Genomic DNA, 24,650 nt, shown 5'->3' with positions numbered 1-24,650 from the left:
GCTTGATGTCCTGACTTCTGTTTGTGTCTACACCTAAAGCAAATATACTTAAAAGCTCAGATGCTGATATTAAGTTGAAATTAATCAAACTGTAAAAGTAACAGTAAAATGAACAAAGAGCAGCTGCCAAGAGAGAAGCAAATGCTTGTGGAGCCTCAGGAGAATGAACGGAATGGAACTGAGCAGCAGCCGAACCCTGTCTCATTGTTTGACCAGTGACAAATCTTCATGGTTGGAACCCGTTTGCTTGTTGTGATGCTGCCTCCTCTGATCCACCATCGTAACATTATGGGATTTAGGTTAAAAACATTCCTTCCGTTTATTTTAAATGAGAACTCAGAGCCTCTAGTTCACAGATAGTGACCATGTAAATGATGGATCCACTGGATGAGGATCAGTTATTGATCATGTGATTTAAACTACACAGATCAGTTAACGAAACATAATGAGAATGTAGACAAAGGTATACGACAACAAATGAAACATTTCATTATATATACTATCGCATAATAAAGTAACAAACAACAAAATCCCCAAATAAACGTAGTAAAAGTAAATACACGTTTTTACCTTTAAATATGTTTGGTTTAGTATATATATTTAATTTTTACACCGACACCGATTGAGCTAAACTCAAATTTACAATCGATCACCTCAGGCGTCAACGAGTCTGACGCTTTAACTCACCTGAAACTTTCGCCGCCGCACAGTTAAATAAAAGTACCAGCAAATACATTAAGGCTTCATAAATAATAATTAGTCCCATTTTAGTCTCAATTACGTGTTTTTTTCAGGTAAATTCAAGGAAAAACTTGCGTGAACGACGATTCACTTTCTCTTTCTCTTTAGTTTTTCAACGCGGAAATGCGAACATTTCTTCACGTTAACTCGAAAACACTTTTTAGATTTAAAACATTTTACGTCTTTGTGACACAATCAGTGTGTGGCAGAATAACCGAGGCGTCTGTTTCAGATCGATGACGATTTATTGTGAATTTCCATTTAATCTACTGTATTATATTCTATCTATAATCTATACGTTTTATCGCTAAATACAGTAGTTTCCTGTTAAAACGTCACGTCGTTCAAAGTCAAACTTTCTCCCCCCCTTCGTCTAAATGTGTTTTTAAAAGGCTCCAAACTCCAAGATTACTGAATGTACAGAAACGTGACATTTGGAGGATGCGATGCTCTGACAGTGAACCCGATGGACCCGGTACCTGCAGACGTCACGTGACTCCAGTGAGAAGCTCCTGGTAGAAGGAGATGCTGCTGCAGGTTTCATGAACTTTCACTAAAGTCTACTTGTTGAATCCAGTCTCATCAATGCTCTAACATCTGTGACGTACGTTTCACTTGTCGCCTTTCTATCAGATTGTTTTTAATAGTTGTTATAGAATCCAGCTGCTAAACTGACACAGTTTGTTTTCTTTGATTTCAGATCTTCTATTTCATAGTCTCTGTTATTTCCTGTTTCTTGTAACTAATAAGACCTGAACGTCTGCTTTTACCAGCAAAGACGTTCACCTGCATTAAAACAGTGCTGAGCTGTTTTAGGAATTTACATTATCAATCAATCAGTGTTTGATCAGTAAATGGGGAAGGAACTAATTATTTATCCAATTATTTCAACAATAGATTAAAAGAAAAAGCGTTTACACATTTCACAACTTAGATAAGTTTTGATAATAAGTAAATGCTGATGTCAGCGTTCACACACTGAGCAGTGAGTGTTTCCTGCTCACATCAGGATGTGGTGACGGTAACATCACATTCTGCATCGGCGCATGATGGACACCGCGTCTCTCTGCCTTCTGCTCTGTGAGTCCTTTAACGCTTCCTAACGCTTCCAGCTCCACTCATCCACCAAACACACACAGGCTGCAGGTCATTGGCTGATCCTGTTGCATCCACAGAACAACCTCACATCTGTAACTTATTGTTAAAATGAATCAGGTAAAATAAAGTTAACCCACATTAAAGACAGAAACATGGTGGTTTTAATTTATTCAGTTTTATCGAAGCTAAAACCAAATGAGCAGTAAAACTGGAGGTTTGAGACTCTTAAAAACTATAGTTACACACTTAAATAAGTTAGAGCCACAGGGTTTTTGTTTTTTTGTCTGTGGTTTCATATGTGATTTCCTGTGAAACTTTAGACATGAACTGAATCAAATGGGAAGTGGAAGCAGGTTAGACACCAACCTGAAAACAACATGAGCATTAGTCAGAACCACCTCAATCTGCAGCTGAGTGTTTGTTGTGACTTTGACTTCATGATGTCGGCTCCCTCTCGTTGCTCCTTCAACCCATGTCTGTTGCAGGCCTGGCTCAAGGGCACTACAGTGCAGCTGATGTGGGTAAGTGTGGGTTGAAGGATGATGATGAACTTGCGTCATCAGTGTCTTCTCTTCTATCCATTAACCAAAGCCTTGATTCTTATGGTCTAAATTAGAACCAGCATCGCTTTGGTTCCGTCTCTGACTCGTTGCAGCCGAACTCAGCCTCCGTCCTGACAGGTCACTCTTCTTCTGGTACGAGGAAATCATCCTGAGCTGCTCTGCACCAGGAGGCTGGAGCGACTGGAGCGTGAGGAGGAACACGTCCAAGCAGACGGCCCAGCGGTGCCAGCTGGGCTGGGCCGTCCCCAGCGGGTCCACCTGCACCATCGAGGACTCGGACCCGTCAGACATTGGAGTCTACTGGTGCGAGTCAGCGAGCGGGAACCGCAGCAACAGCGTCAACATCACAGTGACAGGTAAACGCATCACAGTGATAGGTAAACACATTACAGTGACAAGTAAACACATTACAGTGACAAGTAAATGCATCGCAGTGATAAGTAAACGCATCACAGTGACAAGTAAACACATCACAGTGAAGTACAGTACAGTAAACGCATCGCAGTGACAGGTAAACGCATCACAGTGATAGGTAAACACAATACAGTGACAAGTAAACACATTACAGTGACAAGTAAACGCATCACAGTGATAAGTAAACGCATTGCAGTGACAAGTAAACGCATCACAGTGAGAAGTACAGTACAGTAAACGCATCGCAGTGACAAGTAAACGCATCACAGTGACAAGTAAACGCATTGCAGTGACAAGTAAACGCATCACAATGAAGTACAGTACAGTAAACGCATCGCAGTGACAAGTAAACACATCGCAGTGACAAGTAAACGCATCACAGTAATAAGTAAACGCATCACAGTGACAAGTAAACGCATCGCAGTGACAAGTAAACGCATCGCAGTGACAAGTAAACGCATCACAGTGACAAGTACAGTAAATGCATCGCAATGACAAGTACAGTAAACGCATTACAGTGACAAGTATACGCATCACAGTGATAAGTGAACGCATCACAGTGACAAGTATAGTACAGAAAAACGCATCGTAGTGACAAGTAAACGCATCACAGTGATAAGTAAACGCATTGCAGTGACAAGAAAACGCATCACAGTGACAAGTTCAGTAAACGCATCACAGTGACAAGTAAACGCATCACAGTGACAAGTGAACACATCACAGTGACAAGTTCAATTAACGCATCACAGTGACAAGTAAACGCATCACAGCAACAAGTACAGTAAACAATCGCCGTGACAAGTAAATGCATCGCAGTGACAAGTAAATGCATCACGTGACAAGTAAACGCATCACAGGGAAGTACAGTACAGTAAACGCATTGCAGTGACATGTAAACGCATCGCAGTGATAAGTATACACAACACAGTGACAAGTACAGTACAGTAAATGCATCACAGTGATAAGTAAACGCATCACAGTGATAAGTAAACGCATCACAGTGACAAGTACAGTACAGTAAATGCATCGCAGTGACAAGTAAATGCATCACAGTGACAAGTAAACGCATCACAGTGACAAGTATAGTAAACGCATCGCAGTGACAAGTAAACGCATCACAGTGACAAGTAAACGCATCACAGCAACATGTACAGTAAACGCATCGCCGTGACAAGTAAACGCATCACGTGACAAGTAAACGCATCATGTGATAAGTAAACACATCACAGCAACAAGTACAGTAAACAATCGCCGTGACAAGTAAATGCATCGCAGTGACAAGTAAATGCATCGCAGTGACAAGTAAACGCATCACGTGACAAGTAAACGCTTTACGTTACAAGTAAACGCATCGCCATGACAAGTAAACGCATCACGTGACAAGTAAACGCATCACGTGATAAGTAAACGCATCACGTGACAAGTAAACGCATCACGTGACCCCTTCCTCACCTGATGACAGACGTCTGAGTGCTCATATGTCGGTCTTCTTGATCCTAGGGAGCCCTGTGATTCTGGAGAGTCCTGCTCTTCCTGTGTCTGAGGGCAACGACGTGATGTTCGTCTGCTCTTACAGAGAAGAAGACTCTGCGCCCACGTCAGATTTCACAGCGTCGTTCTACAAAGATGGGGTTTTCATCGGAACCGAGGACAAAGGGAAGAAGCTGCTTCGCTCCGTCTCCACGTCTGATGAAGGCTTCTACCAGTGTGAACACCCGTCACAGGGAAAGTCACCGCAGAGCTGGCTGAGAGTCAGGAGTCAGTACTGGGTCATACTGGTTCATACTGGGTCATACTGGGTTCATACTGGGTCATAATGGGTTCATACTGGGTCATACTGAGGTCATAATGGGTTCATACTGGGTCATACTGGGTCATACTGGGCTTATACTGAGTCATAATGGACTCATACTGGGTCATAATGGGTCATACTGGGCTCATCCTGAGTTCATACTGGGCTTACACTGGGTTCATACTGGGTCATACTGGGCTTATACTGATTCATAATGGGCTCACACTGGGTTCATACTGGGTCATACTGGGTCATACTGGGCTTATACTGAGTCATAATGGGTTCATACTGGGTTCATACTGGGTCATACTGGGCTTATACTGAGTCATACTGGGCTCATACTGGGTTCACACTGGGTCATACTGGGCTCACACTGGGTTCATACTGGGCTCATACTGGGTCCATACTGGGCTCATCCTGAGTTCATACTGGGCTTACACTTGGTACATACTGGGTCATACTGGGCTTATACTGATTCATAATGGGCTCATACTGGGATCATACTGGGTTCATACTGGGTCATATTGGGTTCATACTGGGATTATACTGAGTCATAATGGGCTCAAACTGGGTCCATACTGGACTCACACTGGGTTCATACTGGGCTTATACTGAGTCATACTTGGTCATACTGGGTTCATACTGGGTCATTCTGGGCTTACACTGAGTCATAATGGGCTCATATTTGGGTCATACTGAGTCATACTGGGTTCATACTGGGTCATCCTGGGCTTATACTGGTCTTACACTGGGTTCATACTGGGTCATACTGGGCTTATACTGATTCATAATGGGCTCACACTGGGTTCATACTGGGTTCATACTGGGTCATACTGGGTCATACTGGGCTTATACTGAGTCATAATGGACTCATACTGGGTCATAATGGGTCATACTGGGCTCATCCTGAGTTCATACTGGGCTCACACTGGGTTCATACTGGGTCATACTGGGCTTATACTGAGCGATACTGGGTTCATACTGGGTCATACTGGGTTCATACTGGTCTTTTTTACTGGGATTATACTGGGTTCATAATGGGCTTATACTGAGTCATAATGGGCTCATACTAGGTTCATACTGGGTCATACTGGGCTTATACTGGGTCATACTGGGTCATACTGGGCTTATACTGGGTCATACTGGGTTATAGTGGGCTTATACTGGGTTCACACTGGGTTCATACTGGGTCATACTGGGCTTATACTGGGCTTATACTGAGTCATAATGGGCTCATACTGGGATCATACTGGGGCCATACTGGACTCACACTGGGTTCTCCTTCCAGACCGACCTCAGACCGCGGCCCCCACCACTCTTCCTCCTCCTCCTCCTCCTCCTGTTCTGCCTCGGCTGGTGTCCGGCGTCCTGCTGTTCGTCCTCTACACCTTCGTACTGGTTCTGGCCGTTTACACGTACCGAAAGTGGGCTAAAAGTACGGAACGCCTCAGAAACTGACCTGACGTTCATGCTGCGTTTACAGTGATCATTAACCGTGTGTGTTCTTCCTGCAGATCGAGCTGAAGCTAAAAGAGGGTCTTCTCACCACAGCCTGAGATGAAACACAAAGGAAACAGTGGAGCATTTAGTTTCCTGTTCATCTGCAGGTGACAATTTTTATAGATGCAGCTCAGTTACTGTAACATAGAACAGAAGTCAACTTCCTGTTGTGAATATTTTGATGAACATTATTTGTCACTTATTACCAGTAGAAACCTCAGTGATGTTGAAGCTGTTTGACTAAATTGTGGCCTTTTATTGACTAAATGTAAAGATTTCAATCTACTTCTCTAAGTTTTGTATGTTTTTAATAGTTGTTGTAACCTTTTGACTGAACTAATAACAGACGAGCCAGTTTAATAAAGCGACAGAATATGACTCTGTTACTGTAGAAAGTCGAGAACATCACCAGGCAGCTGTGCACAGATGTTCCCTTGAAATGTCAGTCTGACTTTTTAACTTTTGCAGATTTTGTATTTTTGTATTATATATATGTATATGTATACATATATGTATATGTATGTGTATATGAAAAAGATGCCCTGCGATGGACTGGCGACCTGTCCAGGGTGTACCCTGCCTCTCGCCCGTAGCCAGCTGGGATAGGCTCCAGCACCCCCGTGACCCCGCACTAGGGAGTAAGCGGTTAAGAAAATGGATGGATGGATATATGAAAAAGAAAAGTGGAAAAGTGGCGATTTATTTTTTAATATAGTCTCCTTTTAGTTCGATACACTTGACCCAGCGATGATCCAACTTCTTTAACCCATCAGAAAAATATGTTTTCTCGAGGTCCGTGGCGGCAATGATTTCCTCATTCAACTCAAATTTCTGCCCAGCGAGTGATGTTTTCAAGTTTGGAAACAAAGAGAAGCCGCACGGGCCAAATCTGGAGAATACGGTGAATCGGGCAGCAGTTCGTATTCCACCAATCTGGCCATGGCGAGGGCGGAGGTGTGAGCCGGAGCGTTCTCATGGTGGAAGAGACCTTTTTTCTTCGCCAAATGGGGCCGTTTTTTCTGCAATTCTGCGTCGAATCGGCCCAATAAGTCTAATAGTACCGCCCTGTGCCTGTGACCGTCTGCCCTCCTCCAGGTAGTCCATGTACTGTAGATCACACCGTGTGGATCCCAGAAAACGAACCATCGCCTTTCCGGCCGATAAGACGGTCTTCACCTTCTTCGGGGCACGTTCGCCGGATGAAGTCCACTGTTTGGACTGTTCCTTGGTCTCTGGTCTGTACCAGTGGATCCATGTTTCGTCAACAGTCACGAAACGATGCAAAAACTCCATCGAATTGCGTTTAAACAGCGTCAAACACTGCTCTGAAGTGGTCTCACGGTTGCGCTTGTTGTCGGAGTGAGCAGCTTTTTCATGCAGGATATGCCCCACGTGGTCTTTTGAGATGCCGACTGTCTCAGCTCATCTCACGCACCTTCAATCGGCGTTCTGCCAATACGAGATTGTGGATTTTTGTCACGTTAACCTCCGCGGTAGCCGTTTTCGGGGCCTGGTCGGGGCTCATGAAAAGCCAATGTGCGACCACGTTGAAATTCGTTGAACCAATTTTTGACGGTCGCCATGGAAGGAGAAGACTCACCGTAGACTGCATGCAAGCGCTCTTTGATTTCACTGCGCGATTTACCTTTCAAAAACAAGAATCGGATCACCGACCGATATTGCTCTTTTTCCATTTTTCTAAAATCCATAGACACGCCCACTTCCACACGCTGTCAAAATAAAAGTAAGAGTTCGATTCGGCTAAAATTGAATAAAAATTGAATTGTAATTTCAACAGTAGCCGTCTAAGAGAATGTACTACACAAAAGTAATTTTTTATGTGATAGTGGCGCCATCGTGCGGTGAGGATAAGTGCTTATCGGACCACCCTGTATTTATATGTATGTATGTGTATGTACATATATATGTATTATACAATAATACTTGTATACTTATATATAATTATGAGGCTCTGTTTTCAGAGACCAATGACCTGCCTTGTAAGACACAAGTATTACATAATTAATAATATTATTATTATACATGTATAATTTATATATATAAATTATAAACTATACGGTAATAAACCAACACACTGGAGGCTGTGTTACCTTGTGACTAAAAGGGGTCCTTTTTTCACAGCTAAAGTCAGATTTATCTTTACTCATCTACAGTATAAAAAGTCCAACAACTAAGGCAAAAGCAGCTTGGACAATAAATAATTATAAATTTTATAAATTATTTATTTTATAAATTATATTATTATATTATATAAATATAATTATATATTATATAATTATATAAAGCCGAGAGAAGTTACCTAATTATGAGGCGCTACCCTCTTTTGAGAGACCAATGACCAATTCAAACAAACAAACAAACAGTCTCCGACAAACCATTCATAGAGTTAAATAAGTCACGGTTCAAGGGTGAGTTTGAGCCACAGACGTCTCCAATCACTGAAGTTGAAAACCACACAAACACTCATAAACAACGAGAAATTAAGCTAATAAAACCTTTATTAACTGAAACGGTACTGATGAAAATCAACAATAGTCCAGGTGAGAAGGAAAAACTTAGAAGGTGTTGGGTGAGTGTTCATGGTTTCTGTGACTTCATCCTTGTTGCAGCTCCTTTAAGCTTAACGTTCTGGGATCAGATGATCAAACTTTAACTCGTTACTTGCTGCCTCGGTTGATCGTGATGTCATAAGGGTTTTGACTAAGAGCGACAACAGCTCCTTCGTTCCCTCTTGTGTTTGGGATCAGAGTGATGAAGTGGACAAATAAATCTTTGTTTCATCCAAACAGTTTGATTTGGCATAAATTAAAATAAAACCATAAAAAAATAAAACAAACAATAAAACAAAACCATGAACATTAAATAAAATAGTAAACAATATTTGTTTGTGCTTGATTTACCCCTTCTTTGAATCATGGAACTAAATCTAAATCTACTAAACCACATTTCTTATGTCCGACTGTTTCAGATTAATGTCAAGTCATTAAAAGCTGAAGATGAGTGAGTGACTTAGAAAACACCTTTCACTCACCTGTAACCTGTGCTGCTAAAAATCAACACAAGCAGCGTTAACTGCATCTTCAGGCATCCCGGTTGTTTGAAACTCGTTTTTACCTTAATATCAACGCGGAAATGCACAAACAAAAACCAGAGCCTCCACTGACTAAAATAATCACCTTTTCCAGATTTAAAAGCGTCTCTGTTAACCATCAAAATAAAAGTTTTAGTCATTAAGTCAAAAGATGAGTAGAAGGTTGGATGCATAATTACACACTAACGCTGTTATTTACTTGTTTTTGTAGAAATAAACCTTCACCTCAAACATATCCTCCTCACATTTGTCACATCATTAGTGTCGTTGTTGGTGTTCACATCATTTGTGCTGCTTCCATCACTTGGAGAATAATGTAAACCAGTTATATTCATCCATCCATCCATCCATTTTCTTAACCGCTTACTCCCTAGTGCGGGGTCACGGGGGTGCTGGAGCCTATCCCAGCTGGCTACGGGCGAGAGGCAGGGTACACCCTGGACAGGTCGCCAGTCCATCGCAGGGCAACACATAGACACACAACCATTCACACACACACTCACACCTACGGGCAATGGAGAGAAGCCAATCAACCTAATGCACGTCTTTGGACTGTGGGAGGAAGCCGGAGAACCCGGAGAGAACCCACGCAAACACGGGGAGAACGTGCAAACTCCACACAGAAAGGCACCAGGGCCGCCTCCGGGAATCAAACCCAGAACCTTCTTGCTGTGAGGTGACAGTGCTACCCACCGCACCACCGTGCCGCCGTCATCTCTTTCACAATATTACATTTGTTACCAAGGGATAAGAAGACACATCAAAACACACACATCATATTCACTTTTAAAACCAACAAAGCCAATAGAAGAAACCAGGATGATGAAGACAGCCATACTTTATTATTTAGGATCATATTGATGATCTAAGATTCCCTATTATATTATTGATATTCCCTGTCTCAAACCAGTGGTGGCATCAGCTGTAATGAAACTTATTCTAGGAAGGATACAGAAGAAAAGAGATGAATATAAGAAATAACTAACAAATTATATTGAAACCTGTCATTACAATCTGGTAATAAGGTGGTAAGAGCATAGAGATAGAGTCAGTGATCACATCTGGTGAACAGCAAAATTCTAAACTGTTTATGTTTGGGCCAAACTGAAGTAGAAAACTTAAAGCAGGTCACATCCTTTTACCTTCTGCTCCGTGAGGAATGTCCTGTTCTTCAACTCAACTTGTAGTATTTACTCATGAGGCCTTTAGAATAAACTGGATGGTGGTGACTCATGTTTGAAGCAGCTGTTCTCCTGAACAGACACAGATCTCCTCCTCCCCAGATACTGGTCTGACGTTCACAGTGATCACACTGCGTCTGTGCTTTCTCTGCAGCTTGAGCTGAAGCTAAAAGACGCACTGCGACCTGAGGTGAAGCAAAGAGGAAAACAGCTGCAACAGCTGGAAAACAGCGTTAACACAGACAGGTCCACAGGAGTGGGGCCCCTCTATTCACAAGCTGCTAATCTGCTGATCAAGAGGTAAAAAGTAAGAACTGAACCACATCCTTCCAGTGTGGTACATTCAAGAACCGCTAGGATCCACAGAGGAGACAGATTAGTCAGGTGTGAGTCTGCAGGAGTCATTTAAGTGTCATCACATGTCACGACTCACAGTATTAGTTTACACTGTGTCAAAGCAGTGAGTGTTTGTTTTAGGTTAAAAATATCAGCAAATCTACTTTAGAGTTAACTTCTTACAATCATCTACCACTGAAGCGTTCACAGAGATATGTGGACACTTTTCTCTGTCAGTGTCTCATCACAGCCAATAATAATTCCCATGTGAACTCTGTCTGGAGCTCAGTGCTGTATATTTATATATTTATTTCTACAGTTTATAAATCGCATCTCAACACTTCATTGTCACACAAGTTAAAGCTGATTCAATGTCTCTCGTCCTCTGCTGTGAATTTATTGGTTCCCTTTTCTTGCCCCATTTCATCATTTACTGTTAAATGCTGTGAGTTCTAATCTTCTGATCACCTACTTTCTTCATTGATTTTTCTTTTACTTTAACTCATTTTAGTTTGATGTATTTATTATTGGCCTTTTTCTGAGATGATCACTCCTCCACTGCTTGTCAGACTCGTCCACATCAGCAGCGTCATCCACCGTGTTGGTGCTGATGATATTATGACTGTTGCCCACATGATCATCATTATCCACATGATCAGCATCGTCCACGTGGTCGGGGTTGTCCACAGAATCGGCGTCGTCCACAAGATGAGAGTGGACGACGTCGGCGGCGTCGCCCACGTGACGACTGAGGCCCAGATCACCAGCGTGGTCCACACCGTCAGCGTCGTCCACATCAGCGTCGTCCAAATCAGGAGCTTTGACCACAGGTTCGGCGTCGTCCACGTCATGGCCGTCGTCCACAGGACCAGCGTGCTCCATGTTATCGGTGCAGTGGAGGCTGACGAGGCCCACGTTGCCATGGTATCCACATCATCAGCTTCGTCCACGCTGACGGCGTGGTCCACATGATGAGTGTGATCCACAGCAGCAGGCTTCTGCTCGTGGACGGGGTGCTCCACATCATGACTTTAGTCCACGTCAGCAGAATTGTCCACGCTGTTAGTGACGTTTGAGTGGACGGCGTCCTCATCGCATCCTCAGGTGAGTCGTCCTGGAGGCTCCGTGTCCTGCTGTCCTCTCACATCTGTGGTGTCGAAACCGGACAGAACAAACTTACTGTTGTCACATGACGTATCGCTCTGTTAAAACGCATCTGACCTGTTGCAGTGAACTCCAGCGTCCAGCAGATGGAGCTGCAGCACTGGAGACTGGTTGTGATGGTTTATTATGGGAATCAGAAACGGAGGACACACGTTTTATGTTCATGTTTTCTAAAGACAAACGCTTTTACTCACAATGTTCTTCACCACAAAGGGATGAATATATCATAGAATTATTACATCGCTGGAAGCAGTTGGATAATTAGATTAGTGTCTGTTGGTTCGTGTTGCTAACATGCTATTTATTGTTTATCTGTACTCACCAACTTGTTAACGTATTTCTTGCAGTTTGGGAAAAAATGTAGGTTTAATTTAAATGAATAAATCCGTAAACAGCAGAAAATCCACTAGTTTCAATCGAGTAGCTGTGGGAGACTCCAGGATGTAGATTTACTTTCTCTTTTCCATTCACTCGTTCAGACACGGAGTCAATAAACACCGAGGTTCGAAGCCTGGATCAGACGGAACGACTTGGTGATTTCTCTGTTTTTTCTCTGTCATATTTCTGTGCAGTTTTTTGTTTTGTTTAGTTTGTAGTTTTTCCAGGAGTGATGGTGTTTTTCTGTACATTCTTTTTACTCCGTTTAGTTCCTCGTGGTTTCACTCTGTAATCTTTGACTTCCTGTCCTGTGGTTCGTTCACTATGTTGAGGGCGTCCAGTGTATTTTTAAGTAATTCCCAGTAAATTTTGCTGTTCGTCTGATCTGGTTGAGTGTTTTTTGTTAGTGTTTGTTTTGGCCACTGTCTTTTTTTTCTTGTCCAGGACCTTTAAGTTTTGATGAATCATCTTAAACTGAAGTCAGGTGTTCTCATGATGTGTCTTTTCCCCACTTTGCTGTGTTAGACATTCATCAAAACAGGTTCAACCACCAATGAAACGAGGGAAAAAACAGTGTGGAGTTTTAATGAGCTAATGAATGATGAAAACATAAACTTTGTGTTATTTCTGGCTCACTGCTGTTCACTTTTGGACTTTCTGGACACATGAGCTTGATGCTCACATGCTGTAAAACCTAACGCTCATCAGCAGGTTGCCATTTGCTTATTGCTCATAAGACATGTGGTCAGCACAGTTCTTCTCTGTGGAGTTCACATGTTCTCCCCGTGTTCGCATTCTCTCCGGGTTCTCCAGCTTCCTCCAAAGGTCCAAAGACGTGGGTCGGTTGATTGGCCTCTTTCCACTGCCCGTAGGTGTGAATGTGTGTGTGTGGTTGTTCGTCTCTGGCCCTGTGATGGACTGGAGACCTGCTCCGGGTGAACCCTGCCTCCAGCCCTCGGCCTGCTGGGACAGGCTCCAGCCCCGCGACCCCACACTGGGTTCAGTGGTAGGAAATGGATGGAAGGAAGACACTGATGAACACACTGATTCCCTGCATGTGTGTCATCTACTGGAATTTTAAGGGTTAATTTCCTGGAGTCGTTCAGAGAAACAACGTGGCTCTGAGTGAGAGTCTGTGGGAAACTACAGACTGAAGGAGGATTAGCTACATGCTTTATATGTTATCAGCTTAGGGAAACTGTCCTCTGCCTCTGACCCATAATCACATGAGGAGCAGTGAGCTTAAAGACATGGCGCCGCCCAGGGAGTAAATAAAACACTAACACTGACTGTCCCTCAGTCTCAGTCTGAGTTTCTGTTTGTCGCCTTGTAAACATCAACCTGTTAAACATAACTAGACTGATGCTGTAACTCCCAGCAACAGCAGCCGGGTTCATTGAGTACAAAGGAACTACAGATGCATAAAGAAAACGTCATGGAGGAAGACGATGACCTGAAACATTCACAGTCAGAGGAAACACGGACGGTCGACATCAACGTCATGAGACGAATGATCCAACTGTCAAATGATCTTTTTAAACAGGATTTAACTCGTGATTCGTTTTACCCGTGATCAAGGAGCTCATGTAGTGAAATGAAGAGAAAGGAAATCCCAGAGAGTGACGTGAAGGAATGAGGATGTACCTGTTCACATACGTTTCATGAGACGGTTTATTTTTAGTGCTGATAAAAATAAGCTGTGAACCAGACAATGAACCATGAGGTCACACATACAACTAAGGCAGCGAGAATGTAATTTTTTAAATTGATCAACCTATTTATCACGCTACTATTTATTACCTTTGACCTCATTCATTCCATCCATGATGTCATTGCAGTGATTTTTGTCATAAGACGTTTGATGTCCATATTTATCCATGTTATGACAAACATGAGTCACTGTGGTTCATTGTTCAAGTCACATGTTGTCACATGGTTGAACAACAAAACAAAACATGACTGATATTGTTTACAAACACGTTTTTGTTACTATTATTTCGAATAAAGGCAACTACCTTCAGCTTTTTCCCATCAGGCGTCGCCACAGCGAATGATTCTCATGATGATGTGGCAACTCCTCTCTGAGGGGATTGAACCCGCAACCCACAGGACCACGACGTGCTAACCACTGCTACGGCCGGTGGCCATTACTATTATATAGAATGATTTCTGAAAAAATGCACCTGAATTAGAAAACAAACACACAAAATAAACATTTACACGTAAACGCAAACAAACACCTGCATATTTAGAGACTGACGCTGATTCTCGCTGATCCAGGACCTGTCCAGGCGCCTGTAGAAGGTTTCTCCAAGTCCCCAGGCTTCATCTGAGGATGAGGGACATAAGTGTTAACAGAAGGGACTGATGGAAGCCTTGATGGGGGGGGTTCCCCTCATCAAGGCTTATCCAGTCCCAGCCTTTCTATCGCATGGTCTCGCTTCCTCACATTCCCTTCACCCACAGACAAGCGTGAAAACAACAAAAACACTGACACGAAGAATCTACTAGAAACCTACAGTGAGGGTCACAGTCATCTCTATGACTTCAGGCTGTCTCAGTCTTAGTTTCACAGAAACAAGTGAAAGCAGATACAATGAAGGCGTGGATTCAGTATCAGCTGATTCAATAATGATGTAACAGAGCAAAGTCCAACTGTGTGTGTGTGTGTGTGTGTGTGTGTGTGTGTGTGTGTGTGTGTGTGTGTGTGTGTGTGTGTGTGTGTGTGTGTGTGTGTGTTTTCTGTAACACAGCAGGGGTGTGATCCAGAAAGCGGGTTATGTGACATACCCAGGTAAGTTTGAGGGAAGGCTAGTGATTAACCTCAGCTTTGGGTTCCAAAAACGGAGGTAACTTTCAGGGTATGTTTATAACCATAGCAACTTAGCCTCTGAACATAACCTGCTCCGGAGCAGGTTATGTTTCGGAGTAAGTTTGTCCACGTCCAAGTTGTTGGAGGTTACTGAGCAGGACGTGCCCGTTTGATGATGAGCCCATGGACGTGATTATATTAATTATATTTTTCCACCGTGAGAGGGTAATAAAGCCACTTATCAATGTTTTTTTCATTTGATTTTCATATGAGATTTATTTGAAAGAGGGAGCGTTATCCTTTTTCTAAAGAATCGTTAATGTATTTAATGAACCATTTGAAACATTTCATCTCAAACCTAACAAACGCGGGTCTGCGTTTACCATAGAAAGCATTCTGTGCGTAGCTCTTCGTTTTTTGCATCAGGACATTGTTGAGTGGCAGGTTTGTCCTTTCTATCATAATCTATGGCACATATTTTATTACATACACCTCAGACGTACTGCACACACACACTTTCCGTATTACTTTATTACTTTCCATTTCAGAGTTTCCAAACGTGATTGGGTCCATTGATGGCACCCACATTCATATTAAAGCTCCTTCAGTCAATGAGAGAGACTATGGTAATAGGAAGTCATTTCACAGTATCAATGTGCAGGTAACTATTATTTCCTGTTCAGAATCTTTTGGTTTAAAGACCATTAAACTCATTACTGTTTCCATTAACTAGGTAATATTTGCTCTGCACAATATTTGTGTAAATCTGTGAACAATCATGTATATTGTTACCGGTACAAATCTTATACCCATTACTGTGCAATAACCCTGCAATGACCTCATACTCACTCTAACTGTACTGTGCTGCTTTGTACTGTGCCAACACAAACTGTTCTGTACCTGTATTCTTGCTCATCTGTACTGCTGTTGTGAAAGGTAATTTCCCCACTGCGGGACTATTAAAGGTTTTCTTATTCTTATATTTGATGCAACCCATCTCATCACTAATGTTGAAGCCAAATGATCAGGGTCAGTGCATGATTCCAGAATCAGGTAGTCCTTACTATGCCACATGTTTCAACAGGGTATGTTGCAATTTACACATGTTCATGTTTTTACTGTATTGTTTTATTGTTTTACACATTTCAATCATTACAGGACGCTACAATGGCTACTTGCGGGGGACAAAGGGTGCCCTGTTTAATGACACCCTACCCTGAACCTGAACCTGGACCACAGACACGGTTCAACCAGGCCCACAGCAGAACACAGGCCAAGGTGGAGACGACCACAGGCGTCCTGAAGGCGAGGTTCCAGTGTCTACGTGGCCTCAGGGTCAGTCCAGAGAGGGCATGTGACATTATAGTGGCTTGTGTTGTTATTCACAATGTTAGAGGCTCCAGCTAGACCTCCTGCTAGAGGATCCAGTAGTGAACCAAGTAGACCACAGAGATGGAAGACTCTTACTGTAAGAGAAATGATTTCTCAGAATCACTTTTATTAAAAAGGTTTCTGCACCAATTTCTTCATGTCCTGAAAAATAAAATGGAACATTATTTACATTGCTTCACACAATGTCCCAGACTGTGTTTGTTTATTATTATTATTATTATTATTATTATTATTATTATTATTATTATTATTATTATTATTATTATTATTATTATTATTATTATTATTATTATTATTATTATTTTATTATTTTATTATTTTATTATTATATATTTTTATATATTATAATTATTATTATTATATTCTCATGGAATTAATAGTACAAAACGATGTGGAAGTTATGTTCAATTTTCCTAAAAGAGGGTGGGCAACATAACGGTACTTAAATAAACTCAATTTAGTTTATTTTTCTTTTTTTTTCCTTTGCCAATGCAGCTGTGTTGCTTTTTCTATTAATAATCGGCCCAAATTCTTCATTCTCTGCATTGAAACCTCCAACTCCGCCGTTGAAATACGCTGCCATTATAGTGTCACAGATTTCCATGGTGACTCGTGAAGTTGGCGATCCATTGACAATGTCTTTATATATACGCCGTGCACGTGCGTTAACTCTGGGTCACCGACAGGAGGTAGATTAACCTAAATCAGGTGTTTTGGAACCGACATTCTCAGGGTAAGCAGGTTCTGAGTTAATCAACCCTGCTTTCTGGAACACACCCCAGGAAAGAAGTAGAATTGTTTGTTTTCTTGTTGGTCCGAATCCCCTGAATCATCCTCACACAATTTTAAAAAGCAAAGACATTTTTCAAATGTGCTTTTCAGCCATTTCTTGAATTAGGCTTATTGTAAAAACACAACTCATTCCAGATGTGGTGCATTGGAGCAGAAGAGACAACGCCAGCCGCTTCGCTCTCTGCTTCTGCTTTGTTCAGATCCACCGCTGCTGCTTTAAGACGTGACTGGACCCTGAACGTCTCCTGTGGTGGAAATTTTTCCATAAAGAAGCAGATGAGAGAGTTGTCCTTTTGTGCGATTTATTGAAATAATAAAGAAAGGATAAAATAAAAATAATGGGGAAAGCAAATAAAAAGCATGGATGTTGATCGTGCACATCAACAAACCAAAAACCAGCTGGGAGATCAGTGCACACACCACGAAGGTGTAATGCAAAGAGCCCACGATCCTCAAGTTGCTTCTGCCTTTTAACCTTTTTCCCTGGACCTGGTGGAATCTCCTTATCACACTGTGGGTGAAGATGTTCATATTACACAGGGAATAAACAAGGCTACAGCCTTGGGTCTGGTGAGGCATCAGACAGAAAGGAGCCAGAGCCCAGGGTTAAAAGGCAGACTCAGGCCATGAACAATCGGTCACCTTGAGAGGGAGATAGATTGTCTGTCTGAGAATGTTCAGTTCTGGGTCTAATCAACAAGTACAGAATGCATGGTCACTATACAGAGTCAGAAATGAACCCAAAAGCATTAAAGTACAATTTTTCCATTACACTCCACACAATGAACAGTAACTTCACCAGGAAGCCTTTAACCCGGCTGGTTTTTATTTCAGGCTGTGCTGAAGTTGATGTGACAGATGTTTGCTGTCCGTCATCTGATCCCCAGGTTGATTTTACCTCCTGCTCCACTGGTTCTACTCTGTCTGACTCAGACATTCTCCAACCAGATGATCTGACTAATTCAATGCTTCACTACTGACTCAGCACCAGAAATAGTCTCACTCACATCTGACTCGTCCCTGAGGAACTTCAGCTGAAATCCCACTGAGTGTGTTAACTTTTATTCCTGTACTTCAACACATTTGTGTTTATGTTTTGTCATTTTTTATATCTTGTTCTAATTGGGAGCTTGAAGCACCTGGTTCAGCTGTTTTATACTTTAAGAAGGGTGACATTAAGTGGATTCATTTCTATCCAAACTCAAACAGCTTCTATTTTTGTAGAACAGTCACGTTTATTTTCTCTACGCAGCGTGTTGGACACTGAAGGTCGAGTGGATTCAGTCTATTATCATTTCCACTGGTCGCTGGGACGCAGCATGAATAAAATGATGGCGTAATCACACGTCAGCTCTCACTCTTCACTGTCAATGCAGACGGGATGATTCAACCACACGAGGAGAAGCTTCGATCTGTGGGTGAAGTGGCACAACCTGGCTTCAGATGCTGCAGCAGAGACGACGCCAGCAGTAAAAGCTGAGTGTAAACAGGTGGAGGGACGCGGCTGCGTCAGTGGCTACAGGTAACAAAGCTAACGCAGGTAAATCAAAGGGGACGGTGAGTCTGATGAGCAGGATGCAAAGCGTCACTCTCTTCTGAAAGAAACTGAAATCTGATGTTTGGAAAAATAAAAAAAATATTAATAATGTTACATATTAAAATACAGTAACAAGACATTTAAAGGTATTTCATTCCTCTGGCCATAAAGACAGAACTTGTCCTGATTTTCTGCCTCATGTTTAGCCCAGTGTCTCATCATTTATACACGCTGGACTTCCCTCCATTTGACCGAGAGTTACTGTATCACTTTATTGTGTTTTTAATTAGGGGCGCAGACTCTCAGCAAATGCTCTCACTCTCCTCTTGTGGGACATTCCATGTTTTTCATCCCGTCACAGTAGAAACTGGACCGGACTGTAGGGAGGAGCTCTTCCTTGACGTCACCGCGTGGGCGTGTCTCGTGACGCTCTTATGAATTCAACAGAAAGGCGGCTGTGTTATTTCACGCGGAGCAGCTGGACTGTTTCTACAGAGCGTCTGGAAAATGGACCGTAACGAACCGAGTCACACGTTCTCGCTGTGGATCCTGGTTTTTGTTTTCTTCGTCTCTTCACCAGCTGAAGGTAAAATCATTCACTCACTAACCAGGTTAATTTGACTCAACGCGTTCATCTGGATTATTACAAACTGCTGAAACCTCGTTGTTGGTGTGTTCGTCACAACGAGTAACGAGTTAGGTTTAAACACATGTAAACTTTAAAACCTGATGAATGTGAAGCAGGAACCGCAGATATAGAAGCTTTTGTAACATGGTTGGAAAATGTGTGCTCAGTCACATTGTTAAGAATGAGAAACTCAGTGTAACAAAGATCCCGTTAGTGACACGTGTGAAAAACAAGCATGACTGAGACTCATCTGATGGAGTGACTCATACTCTGAATAATAAACTATTCAGATGCAAACATCTTTGTCTTTGTCAAATGACTCTGGGGTTTCGCCATGATGGAAAGAAATGTGTTAATTTAAATGTTCCTCTTTCCTCATTCAGCAGGTGACTTGTTTCCTTCAGTCAGTCACGTTTGACCAGGAATATTTACTTTAGCAGTTTCATACTTTACCTTTGAGTTTTGGGGGATTTCCTTCTATGGATTCTAAAACTGAGTGTGTATTTGCTGTTTTCCTGCAGCTCAGGCTGTGGTGATGGCTTCTCCTCGCCTCATCTCCTCGGCCCCGGGTGATGACGTGGTGCTGCGCTGTCACCTGGAGCCTCCGGTCGACATACAGGCTCTGACGGTGGAGTGGTCCAAACCCGACCTCCAGCCCGACCCGTGGGATCCGCTGAGGCGGGTCCAGTACGTGCACGTGCACCGTAACGGAGGCGAAGTGACAGACATGAAGCTCAGGTCGTACGCTGGGAGGACGGAGCTGCTCACGGAGCAGCTGAGACATGGGAACGTATCCCTGAAGATCCTCAACGTGACGCTGGCAGACGCAGCCAGATACAGATGCTTCATCCCCAAGTTAAAGAGCGCAGTGAGGGAGGCCACGGTGCAGCTGGTGGTCGGTGAGAACGCGTCACGTTCACATGAAAACGTGTAACGGTTCCTCATGTTAAGGTAAAGTTTAAATATTAAGTATGAGGACGCCTTTTTCCTCCTAGATCCATATTTGATTAAACCCTCAACAACAGAGACGCCTCTGGATCCCAAAAACCTCCAAACCCAAGAACCACAGGACCAAACAAACGCTGCAGGTCAGAAAACAGGAACGTGTCTGAAGGTTGTTCTCGTCAATTGTTTTTCAGCTACTGGAGCTTTTGTGTCTTTTCACAGCAGGAGGTCAGTCCAGTCTGCGCATCTGGATCCTACTCGTGGCATCGTCCTCTGTCCTTGTGACGCTTGGTGGAGTCTGTTTGTGGCGTCATTATAAAAAAGAAAGAAAGACGTAAGTAGGAAATAAACAGAACACATCCCATGTGGTCACGCAGCCTGTTGGTTTATTGGCTTTTTGATTCTTTGTCCAGGACTCTAGAAGAACCTGGAGCCCCTCAAGGTCGAGAACCTCTTGTCCAAGGATCCTGCTTAAGGACTAGTTGAGTGTCGTTAGGCATTTAAATCAGTTTTCAAACCACTGATGGTTAAAGCAAACTGTCCTGTTGAGGACCTGTCCACTCAACGTGATAATGAGACGATGCAACCAGACGACATCTGTGATGTTTATGGGTCCAAGGGCTTCAGTCAGCAGGCTGCTGTTCAAGCCATCAGTTTGTCATGACATCATGTGTTATTCAGCATCTGAAGGGACTTTCAGGTACTTTAAGATCAGATGCTGAGTGAGTCTCACTGCGTTTTCAGACTTAAGCAGATGTTCTATTAGCATGTGCTCAGCAGCTGGTTCGCTGTGGATTCAACAGAAAGACTGGAAAACCCTGGAAGCTCCACAGATGATAAACGTCCACCAGAGTCGTTTCTGGTCAGAACCATTGTGGGTCAGAGATGATGGACACTACACCACTCAAACATGTTTAAGATGCAGCTGTTGATTCACTTATTCAGCCTTGTAGATGTTTCATGTGTGTTAAACCTGTGGAAGTGAGAGAGGCAGCAGTGGTTTACGCTGGCATGTCCCTATTTTATTATTTATTAATAAATTATTTTATAAGTCAATATGACGACACAAACGGGTAAATGTGATTTAAGCTACATTTGTTGAGTCGCTTATATTTTCATGTGTATTTATTATTAGTTTATTTTTAAAATGCTGACTGTACTTGTGATTTTTTTTAAACACTAAGTTGTATCAATAGTATTAATTGCTGTTTTTATGTGGTGTGTACGTGTGTGTGTGTGTGGGGGGGGTCCTGTGAAGGAGCCTTTGTTTCATCCATGAAGAATGAGTTAAGTTTTATATGACGTCGACTTGGATTCAGTCACTGTTGTTTATATGTGATAGCAGCGGTTGTGTAGTTTGGGGGTTTTCCAGGTTGATCTGTCTGACGTTCCCCAAACCAACCACACTGAAAGCACCAGTGTTTCTTTGTAAAATCTGAATGAGCCTGAGGCCTGAGTCCAACTACTGTAGCCTCTGTCCATAGGGAAACAATGACTCCACCAGGCTGTGATTCACTCATTATTTTCCTGAGGAAATCCCCTCATTTGCCTGCAGCAAAGGCTCAAAGGGAAACTGCAGGAAGATGTTTGATTCATGGATTAAAGTGATTTTACAATCAGGAAACTGATCAGAAACACCCACTGATGGAAATGAGGAGCTTCCAGCTGATGAAGGTGCTTATTGATGTCAGGGTTTAGGTGATAAGTTCAGTGATCCCCACTACATTAAACTGTCTTATTATTGTCTGCATGTGTCACAGTGACTGAAATCAGCTTCACTCTGTTGATGTATTTAAAAGGTTCCATGTCCACAGAATGTAAATCCAGTTCATGACTCATACTGGATCCGACTTGTGGAAAGAAATGTTTTTAAAAATATCTGTTGTATTTATTTACACTGTACATAAAATTCTGTGAAGCTTGAACAGTTCAAAGTCCTTAGTTCAATTCTTTGTATGATTTACCTTTGATTAAGTGATGTAATATAGCTGCAATGCAAACGACAGGTGAATCCATCATCTTCAGCTTCCCTGTCTGACTGCCTGCTCATCATTCTGACTGTTAGTGCATATCTTTACAGACAACAGCATGACAACCTAAGTGTAGGTTTGAAACAAACTAAATTTATATCTTGAATTAAGTTCAGTTGTCTGCTGTCAAACATAACTTTTTGTTTACTGCCTCCATAAAATGAAACAAAGATCTTTTATTGATTCATAAATTACTGCAGACTGTCCTTCTGCAGTCACTTCCTGCCTTGCTCGAGGGCACTGTGGTAGTTTGCTGGTGTTTTTCATTAATCTCATTAATCTAATCTGACATATTTACACCAGCCAGCCAGAACACAAGGACCAGCAGAGGTCAGGCCATCTGGGCAGAACTGGACCAGCAGAACAGCCCAGTCGAGAGAAGGATGTAAGTGACAGTAAACAGACCTGGACACTTGCTCTGACACTGGGACTGGTCACAGTCACTAGATGGACTGGTCCCTGAACAGTGAATCTGCTTTGCAAGTTTCTATAGATTTGCATGATGTTAGTGTCAAGTAAACACAAAGTGAAAGTTTGTTCTATTAATGTCTACATCTCAACAAGCCCAAGTTTAATGCAGGACCACAAACAGAACATTTACGTTTCAGTCTGGATGTTTGAGCCTTTTACAGGTTTCTCTTTCTGGTTATAAGAATATCGGTAGGAATCATCACGTTAATGCAGCATCTACCTGAAGATGATGATGAAGATGATGATGAAGGAAAACTTCAAAGACTAGTAAACATAAATATGTTTTCTGTTTGTGTTGAGGCTGGAACACGCTGAGGGCCTGAGACCTGAGCTCTGCTCTTTAAAATGACATCCAGTTTTTTCATTACACTAATGAGAGATACTGGATACAGCAACAAGGTCCACGTCAGACTGAAGAACACTGGAAACTTGAACATGATCCCTGCCTACTGGCTGAACAAGCTGACCTCACTCCATGAGCGCCTCGCGCCTCGCATTTTTATTTATGAGTATAGAGTGACTATATGTTTTATACTGTTTGCACGGTGTTTGCTTTATAGTTAATTATTTATTATTATCAGTCCTGAGTCTGGACACCTGGAGTCTGATCCGTCCGTCTCTGAGCTCGTCTCTGTCAAACTGGACCCGTCCTGAAAACTGTTGATGCTGAGACTCTGAGACCTCAACACCTTCATGGAGATGAAGCAGGACTGAGGCTCTGAGACCAGTGAGCAGGTGACAGTAGATGTAAACTGAGGTGATGGTGTCAGGTTTGGGTGTGAAGGTCCACTCCAGTGTGATGCTGTGGTTCTGCTCTGCCTGATAGTGGGTCTGGGTCACATCCACTACTAATGATCCCGTGGAGCAACCACACAGACAGAACCTCAGGTTCAGGTATTTTCAATCTGACTTCTCATTCTGATGCAGAGACACACACAAAGAAATGTCAACAAACCAGAGACGCATGAGATGACGCTGATGAGCAGCAGGATCCTGGAGATCATCTTCATCCTGTGAGAAGAATCAACAATGTGATGTCGATAAGCATAATACATAGAATCTACCTTTTAAAAATATTTAACATTTAAAGGCTTCAGTGTTTGACAATACTTCTTACTGCCACTAGGTGGCCAGTTAATCCTGATAAACGTAAATAACTTTATTTATCAATCGGTGAGTTTGTGGTTCATGGCAGAAATAGATTAGTATCATCTCAGGGAAACCGTAAGCCAGAACCTGTCACAAGGACAGTCTGAGAGCAAACCAACATCCACCTGCTACAGCCCTTGTCCTTATACCTTCTGTGTTAGTTGTCACGGAACGGCAGATAAAGGACCCACATGCACAGCACAGAGAACCATAGGCAGATGGTAGAGAGTTAAACAGTTTAATCCAGTATTCGGTATCACAGACAGTCCGGGTCATACACAGGAGTTCGTTGGGCTTCAGTACCGGTGGAGCAGGCTGATTCAAGTCCAGGGACAGGCAGAGATTCGGTAACAGAAAATCACAGGTTACAGTACCGTAAGGGAGTAGGCTGTCTCGTAGTCGGGCGGTCAGGTTCGGTATACCAGAGCTATCCAGGCAACAGTACAGATCAGGGAGCAGGCGAGAATCCGGAGTCAAAAAACAGAGCAGAATCAAAAACGCGCGAACAGGGTAACTAAATGCTGGAAGGGATGTCTGGCATACATAAGACGATCTGGCGGGGAACTGAGGAAACAGGTGGTGGTTAAATACAAGAAGTGATTACTTGATACGGAG

General features: G+C 42.6%; 3 protein-coding genes across 4 annotated transcripts in view; 2 read left to right on the top strand and 1 right to left on the bottom strand.

Annotated features, from left to right (window-relative positions):
• The window catches only part of LOC114869085 (butyrophilin-like protein 8), a 98,402-nt gene that overhangs the window by 2,668 nt on the left and 71,084 nt on the right, over positions 1 to 24,650 (bottom strand). The gene's annotated exons all lie outside the window — the stretch shown is intronic.
• On the top strand, positions 1,396 to 8,215 carry LOC114869136 (Fc receptor-like protein 5). The gene is made up of 6 exons (XM_029173044.3): positions 1,396 to 1,821; positions 2,325 to 2,360; positions 2,495 to 2,758; positions 4,317 to 4,574; positions 5,897 to 6,043; positions 6,123 to 8,215. Exons 1-6 carry the CDS (start codon positions 1,788 to 1,790, stop codon positions 6,167 to 6,169), a joined length of 786 nt encoding a protein of 261 aa, XP_029028877.1. The 5' UTR covers positions 1,396 to 1,787; the 3' UTR covers positions 6,170 to 8,215.
• On the top strand, positions 19,119 to 22,129 carry LOC114869181 (myelin-oligodendrocyte glycoprotein-like). 2 transcript variants are annotated; one of them, XM_029173154.3, is made up of 5 exons: positions 19,119 to 19,398; positions 19,962 to 20,339; positions 20,436 to 20,528; positions 20,608 to 20,719; positions 20,799 to 22,129. In XM_029173154.3, the coding sequence occupies exons 1-5, from the start codon at positions 19,320 to 19,322 to the stop codon at positions 20,869 to 20,871; spliced, it is 735 nt and encodes a 244-aa protein (XP_029028987.1). In that variant the 5' UTR covers positions 19,119 to 19,319; the 3' UTR covers positions 20,872 to 22,129. The 2 variants fall into 2 exon arrangements, with proteins under 2 accessions (XP_029028987.1, XP_029028998.1); XM_029173165.3 differs by having other exon boundaries at positions 19,120 to 19,398; positions 20,611 to 20,719.

The sequence above is a fragment of the Betta splendens genome, chromosome 2 (assembly GCF_900634795.4).
Source record: "Betta splendens chromosome 2, fBetSpl5.4, whole genome shotgun sequence".
Lineage (NCBI taxonomy): Eukaryota > Metazoa > Chordata > Actinopteri > Anabantiformes > Osphronemidae > Betta > Betta splendens.
This window is presented reverse-complemented; position numbering and strand designations above follow the sequence as displayed.